Source organism: Monopterus albus, unplaced genomic scaffold (assembly GCF_001952655.1).
Source record: "Monopterus albus unplaced genomic scaffold, M_albus_1.0 scaffold373.1, whole genome shotgun sequence".
Taxonomy (NCBI): domain Eukaryota; kingdom Metazoa; phylum Chordata; class Actinopteri; order Synbranchiformes; family Synbranchidae; genus Monopterus; species Monopterus albus.
In genome coordinates this window covers 296,750-304,752 of record NW_018128253.1, presented here as the reverse complement: position 1 = coordinate 304,752, position 8,003 = coordinate 296,750, and the positions used below count along the sequence as shown (strand labels likewise).

General features: G+C 39.5%; 1 protein-coding gene across 1 annotated transcript in view; it reads right to left on the bottom strand.

Annotated features, from left to right (window-relative positions):
- The window catches only part of LOC109951278 (aminopeptidase Ey-like), a 31,189-nt gene that overhangs the window by 20,376 nt on the left and 2,810 nt on the right, over positions 1 to 8,003 (bottom strand). The window contains exons 3-5 of the mRNA XM_020585697.1: positions 7,535 to 7,677; positions 7,200 to 7,336; positions 5,904 to 6,030 (exon numbers count right to left, since the gene is read on the bottom strand). Coding sequence (XP_020441353.1) covers positions 5,904 to 6,030; positions 7,200 to 7,336; positions 7,535 to 7,677 — 407 coding nt within the window. The remainder of the gene's footprint in view (positions 1 to 5,903; positions 6,031 to 7,199; positions 7,337 to 7,534; positions 7,678 to 8,003) is intronic.

The following is an 8,003-nucleotide window of genomic DNA, read 5'->3' as shown; positions in this document are numbered from 1 at the left end:
TTATAAGCTATTATTTCTGTGTAGCTTCTTCCGGTTCTTTCAAACCAGGAACTCAGCGGGACGACTCAGACCACTTGAGTATATAAAAAATATAACCGTGCTGGTTTATTCAAAGAGTCACAGGCAAGAATTCACACTTCAAGTCCAGAGATCTTCCAACCCCCAGGCTGCCAAAGCAGCCCGGAAACCCAAAAGACCCCGACCCAAGCATTGCTATACAATATTAATCCTTTCTGGGCTGTCGAACCGTGACGTCACCCGATAAGCAAGCCTTGCAGCTGCTATAACGTTTAGCCAAAACATGCGGAAAAGTCAAGGTGCGTGACTGTTGTTTTCGTGGTGTGTATCTAAAACAATTGGACATAACCTTACACATTAAGACAAATATTAAGACTAGCATTACAGTTGACACTAACAGCAGTTTTCCTGTAACCTTGACGTGCCTGCAGTCTGCACTAAACATTCATAGACAACAAATCTCTGAATATCTATCTAACTAAAAAATAACCTAACACCCCTGAGCAGACGAACCAGTTTGGAGAAGCTAAATTGTGAGCCATAAATAAGAGTGTCTGGTAGGGATTTAAATAAAAACTTTATGATACAGCTGCAGAACAAGATTGTACTGCTAGCAGGTCTACAGTTGGAGCTCAAAGAGTAGTCACACTGTCTGGATAAGCTAAATCATATGTTAAGGTGAATGGTGAAATTATAGTAGTTTCTGTAGAAAGCAGACTACTTGCGTCCCCCGCAGTCCCGATTGGAGAGGACAAATTGAATTAGTTTAACTGTGAGGGGGGTATGACGCTGGGTTTGGTTGAGATTTGATCAGTTTTGATGTTAACCTGGCCTGCCCATATGGGCAATGGTCATACGGTTTCTGTTGGCCAACTATAGTGAAAGCCCACCTAAAGCGCTTTGTGTAAATACTCCGGACTTAAAAGTGTGTGTTTGAATATAGGCTGAGTATATGTGTTGTAAATTGCTTCATGTTTTATGAAATGTGACAAAAGTTGTTTAAGAAAATATATATTGGGTTATATTAATGGATTGTACGACCTGTAGATATATTGTAGATGCACTGAATCTGTTACTGCGCAGTTGGTTTATTGTTTTTTTTTTCTTTTGGGTGCGGTCCGCTGTTTGTGTGAGTGCGAGTATTTTAACTGTCTGTAGAGGCGCGCGTGTGTGTTTGTGTGTGTAGGTGCGTGCGTGGGACGGTGGAGGTAAAGTCATATAATATAATAAATAAAGAATAATAATAGGATAATAAGAATGATAATGATGTGCTGTTTTATAGTTACTATAGTTAGTAGAACCTGATGTTTATGGAGTCTCTAATCTTTGAAGTTTATGTAGTGTAGTGTTTTGTAGTTTATAATCTTGTGTTTTTTATTTTTTTCAAGCTGTCATGGTCTGGAGAGTAAAGGGTCATGTGGGTATTGACTTGTTTATACGAATAACTATTTCTTAATATTAGCAGTACATGACTGTTGAACATTGGCGATTGCACTTGTAGTTACAACCTACTATTAAAATGGTGGGGTTTTTTTATTGCTGTGGTCGATTCATGAGGGAATGGTAGCTTGTTGCTTTAATGTGCATTGTGCTGCCTGCAGTTTTTAAATGGGGGATGGGACAAGTCTTACTTTCGCCGGTTAGATACAAACTGGAAATGGGTGTCGTTCAGAGCTGTATGTTCCGCCTCTTACTCTCCCCCTGAGCAGTTCTGTGTGTCTGTGACGTAAACGTGCACAGAGACACAGAGGAAGGAGAGAGTTAAGCTTAAGGCAGTAGGATAGGATGTAAATTTAAACAGTTCTCTAGTTTGTAAAAAAAAAGTCTAAAGTAGTAGCTTTAAACTGTTGTTGAATGGCATTTTCAGTGCCTTGTATTGGAACATGGGTAATGATAAGGAAGTGAATCTAATCTAATTTGAGTTGAAACAGTGAGTTAAAATAGTATTTTGAAAAAAATTAGCTTTGTTGTGAGTTGCATGTTTTACATCTATACATTCCTCCAATTTAGTTGATCATAGGCAAAAATAGGTGTATTATGAAAGACAACTGTATAAGAAAGGGTTATGGCATCTGAAATGATAAACACGTCTCCAGTCATAGTGATTGGGAATAAAAATCTGTTGCTGGCGGAGGAAATTTATAGATTATCTCAAAAGTGGAACAGGAGAATGTGACACTTGTCAGTATTCTGGCCCTCAGATGGAACATTCGATAAACATTTGTGTGCTGAGATGAAAATGCTGATGCTTAGTTATAAGGCTGAAGATAAATCTGCAAACCGTGTTTGCAAACGTGAAAAAGAACTTGCTGTCTTGCAATTATTTAGTAGACATGCTGAAATTATGAGTGGAAAAAATAGCCCAGTCATACATTTGCGGTCACACCCAAACAAATCCCTGTGGTAGACTTCATCACAGCCACAGAGACTGCCATTAGGAACAACAAGCTGGCCGAGACAGAGGCGGAAGAACTGAGTTTAAGAAACATCTTATAGTCTAACATTCAACATTCTGTTCAAACAGTGAGAATTTGGTAATAATATAAGAATTTAGTGTGGAGAGTGACATGGATGGTGTGTGAAAAGTGACTTTTTCCACTAACCTTGTAAGAGACAAGAACACCTGTAATAATAAATGTATGCAACAAAGCTGGTGATGGCTGTGTTGTCAAAATACTCAAAAGACACATTCAAAAAGCATGACAAAAAATAGATTAGAACTCACAGACAAAACAAGACTAAAATGTTCTGAATGGTTAAAGTTAGTCAGGATTTGTTGACTAAAGGGCACCACGTACAGGTGGCGTGTGCCAGCCTGCCCTCCTTGGGGGGCCTGTATACCTCATGGGTTACAAGGAGGGCAGGCCCCTCACGTCCTGGACATAAACTGTTTGAATTCTTCCCCTCTGGATGGCACTACAGGTCACTGTACACCAAAAAACAACCAGACACAAGGACAGTTTCCTCCCCCGTGCCATTACTCTGCTGAACTGTTAATACGTGACTGTATGACTGGACACAGAAATCACCACAGTGCAATAAACAGTAAATATGACCATTGTACACTGATCAGGCATAACATTATGACCAATGGCAGAGTGGCACCTGTCAGTGTGTGGGGTATATTAGGCAGAAGTGATGGAAGCAGGAAAAATGGGCAAGTGTAAGGATCTGAGTGACTTCGACAAGGGCCAAACTGTGGTGGTGAGATGACTGGGATATTCTCAGTTAATCTGGTTTGCTTGATAGATGTGATATACTCAAAACTGTAGCATGGACAATGAGGACTAATAACAGTAACAATAATGAAATAAAAAGAAACTTATTATATTTCTAGGAGTTTGTGGGAATGTGTGTGGCCTTGGCCTTGAACCCAGGTATCTGGTTTAAGTTAAAAGTGATTAGAAATGGATTCCAAGTATCAGTAAAAGTTGGTATATTATTCTTATGGGTGGATGATGGCTTTCTCTAGTCTGATGTGTTCTATGAGAAGGTTGGTCCATTGGTTGATGTGTAATGAGTTTTTAGATTTCGATTTAGAAGGATCGTTTTCTTGGCGATAGAGAGAAGTGGGTTTTTATATTTAACTGGTAAGTGGTTGACTTCTGTGATATTACCGAGCAGGCAGAGTGACGGGCATGGGGGGATTCTACAGCTCAAGATGGTGAAGAGTTTCTCTGTCACTGCTACCCAGAGAGAGTAAACAGGTTGACAGATCCAAGTAGCATGGAAGTAATCATCGGCACAACCCAGAGTGCATTGTGAACAAGTATCTGTATTAGTATTGTTACATCTGTATTTGACATTAGCTTATAAAGTTTAGATATCTGGAGGGCCAACTCCAGTGGACCAGAGTCAGCAGTCCACCTCCACCAGAAGGAGAAAGGACACTCTTTTGAGGACAGTGAAGTCCAGATCCTCGCCAGAGAACATCGCTGGTTTGAGAGAGGTGTTAAGGAAGCTATTTTCGTAAAAATAGAACACCCCTCACTAAATAGGGGTGGTGGACTAAGACACAACTTGTCTTCCATCTACAACCCGGTTTTGAGATCTCTGCCCAAACATGCCCACCAGGACAATAGGCGTCGGTTGACAGGGGAGGATCCAAAGACAGGTAACGACCCTCACTGATACTGGGCTGTAACGACTCAGTCGTTAATGGACAGTGTTGGCCTTCAAAGGACTGAAACCACACCAAGGGGGATAAATATCTCCGACTCAACACCAGTAAGTCAGAACTGATGAAGCCTCTTGGATGAGAGGTGAAACGTCTTCGATCTAGAAATCCAAGTCCAGTTGATTTCCAAGGTTATTTTGGTTGCGGCGATGAACCTTTGATAGGCTACTTCATATCTCTGCATTATAGGTAAATAAAGTACAAGATGTGTGTGTATATGGTACTTCACTTTTATTCCTAAGGCACATTCCTTTGCTTGATTGCACATTACTTCTTTACTCAGCCCTCTCAGCCTTATATTGTTTACTTGCCCACTGCTGCCTTACATAAGGCCATGTATGTACACATTGAAAGCTGCTGTACCAGTCAAATTCCTCGTGTGTCCAACACACCTGGCCAATGAAGCTGATTCTGATTCTGAGTGTGAAGAATATTCTGCAAACTGTTATCACTGTAACATAGCCTATTTCTACCATCGTTATTATTAGTTTTTCTTCATAGTTTTGCCTCATTATATCAAGTTGGATTTTCTCCACATTTAGTCTTTGCCTGCACAGCATTACAGTACTTCTGTCTTTTCTTACAAATAACTTTTTAACATGTTTTAGCAAATGATTAGCTACAGATGTCTGCACTTTGAAGATTTATAACATATTTTTGTTCTTTTGATTAACCAGTTTCGTCGCAGTTCAACTGTCTGAATGTGTGCATCATCACATGACTTTAGCTCATGCAGTTATTAAAATATGTCAAGCTCTCAACTGCTATGAATTCCACGTAGATACAGCCATGTCAGAAAGGATTCCCAGCCCTTCACTCCTTGCATATTCCAAGTACATTTGTTTCAGTTTCAGAATAAATTTATAGCAGTAAAATGTCCATAAACTGTCGGGGTGGGAATCCTTTCTGAAGACACTGGCCTATATCTTGTAAATTCTGCTAAATTGATAACTTGGCCACAGCTATTGGGAAAATTTGCCATAATAAGCTTTGGATCCTTTGTTTTTAAGGCATATAGTGTAGGAAGAAGGTAGACTATGAAAACTCTCAGGAATAGACCCAGGTACACTTTTCAAGTAGCTCAGAAAATGGTGATTTTTATTACATTTTCAACATTAACACCTCTACATAAAAAATGCCTCTTGCCAGAAACCTCAGGACAATCAGTGCACACTGACTGTGTTGTGAAAAGAGCACATTTCCTCTTTGCCTGCCCTTAATATAAGATACACATCAATAATTTATTTCCTCCCGACTGAAACAGTACCGAGTACTCTCTAAGAATGGTTCTGGCCATTCAGTCCTGTCTGTTTTCTTTAAACTTGTGTCTTATTATAATCATTTTGATGTCAGTGAGTCGCTTCCTTCCCCCAAGTATGTTTGAGATTACAGACCTGTTGCCAGGACAACAAGTCCTGTGAGGCTTTCAAAGAACCACCAGATCCAGGATAATGTGAAATTGTCAAAAGGTTATCCAGCTAATCTGTTAATCCCCATATGAAGAACACCTCCAGATCTGATTCACTTTGAGTTTTTGGGCCATGCCAACAGGTAAAGTGAACACTGCCTTAGCCCTAAAGCTTTCAGTAAACTTCATTTCAAATGAAATAAAATGAAACCCCTGGACAAGAAACTGTAGCTTATCGAATAGGGATGAACTTTCAGGGCAACTCATTCATATTCAGGCCATCATGTGTGGTGGACTTACCAGATTTGGGCAGAGGGTAGCTGGAATTGAAATACTTCTCAAAGAAGTTAAGGATAGGTCCAGTTTTGTTAAGGGCATAGTCTCCTTGCCCAGCAGTAATAGCAGACTTCCGGGCAAAGATACGGATCTAAACCCACATGACAAAATATATCTCATTATCCACATTTCTGTTCACTTGAATGCTATAATCAGAAACCATCGAATCTCTCTGGTTTTCTATTAATATTGCCTCTGTAACTCCAATATTCTAAAGCTAGCATGTGTAGATCTTTTTATTAAAAGTAAGGCTTCAGCCCAGACATCTTTCATATTAAATGCATACGCTGGTTTCTGCAGCAGTGTCATTTTAAATACTAATACTGAATGGCAACAGGGTCCAAAGCCACTCCTAGTGGCTTTTACGTGCATTTTTATTCATTCCTATGTGTGCCTCTCTGCAAACCATATCCATTTGTTGTTTTACTTCAATGTAGAAAGACTATGCTGTTCATAAGGAATGTGGATACAATGGGATTTGAGGGCAAATATAAAAAATAAATAGATAAAAATGGCTGATGAGCAACAGTGCCAGGGTGTGAAGTTTAAGCTTCAAATGAGGGTAGCTCTTAATTTCTTAAGAGACACCACATATTAGGGGCCATCGCATACATCCCAGTTGCATCACGAGTCTTGCTGCTCAACTCAGAAACTGTCTGTACACTAATCATTTTTACAGAATAACCAGGCTGGGGAAAATAACGCCAGCTGAGGTGGTAAGGTCAAAGACTGTATATGAACAAATCAGTAACACTTAAGTGGCTAAACCAATATAGGCTTATGTCTGTGCTTCAGGTGTGTGTTATTGTGACACATTGTCTTGTCTTTAGCCATTCTCCTGAAGTGCAGCTGTAGCTCAATAAGTGTCAGCTTACTGCAGCAGATTTTTGTTATTTTGTACACAGGTACGGTTATCAGACATGCTCATTCTAATGTGAACATGTGCTTTTTGTAGTCACTATTAACATAGCTTCTACTTTATTCACAAGGCCGGTCTGCTATCTGACACCATACCTAGCTCAATAGCAGGCTAACAGCAGAGTCATCGGTAATGAAGCTGTCAGTTCTCCATAAACAGTGGCACAGAAGTGAACAATACCTGTCTATAGCATGTGTAGGATTTGAAGACTCCTCTGATTTCTGTTAACTAGTAGCCTAATTTCAGACAAAAATACCTTGGCAGAGCCCATATTGCTAGGTTTCCTGGAAATGCACATTTGCATTCATTTTCATCACTCAAATCTTTTGAGGGTCACTTACTAAAACTCTATCAGTGGTGTTACTGATGTAGGTGAAGTCACTGACAATGAATGCCAACAAGTAGGTGGACATTCTCTCAGTAGGCTCAAAAACCGTCTTCAGCAGATTGTGGCCATCAACGATGATGTTAGTTGATTCTGTAAGAAAGAAATTAAATTTAACAGAATCCCATATGTTCTATTAATTGTTCATATTTGACCTTTTTGTAGACATGTCACTATTACATCCTGCTTTCCACAGTGTAACCCTAAAAACTAAAGTCCAGCACTGTTTCCCTCATACATTCAGTTGATTTTGTGTGTCTAATCCTCTCCAAATATTGCAGTGAAACCAACCTTTTTCCTTGCCATTGGACAGGGCTGTTGTGCCATGGTCATGGATTACAGTAATATAGAAAACAGCTTTCATAGCTGGCTCATCAAAACAGGGGAAAGCCTTCCTGGCATCTGTTGGCTGCATCTGAGTAGTAGCAATAATCCTGACAGGAATCAGACAAATCACATTTGGTGTTCAAAGAAACAACACATCAGTTTTAGCAAATGTATGAAATTCTAGATAGCAAAATAATATTTATATCGATTTTAATCTGTGTGTGTGAAGCACTGACTCAAACCCCATGTTTCTGGGTGGTGACTGATACAGTAGTCAAGTTCTATCAAAAGTGGGGGGTCCACTTTTTAAAACTCTGAAATTGTTTTGTTTTGCTAGATAAACTTTTAGAAATAGTGTCATTGTGTTGACATTAACTCTCTAAACCTTTACTACTGACTCCTGACACCTAAAGTGTGAACTCAATAAATATAT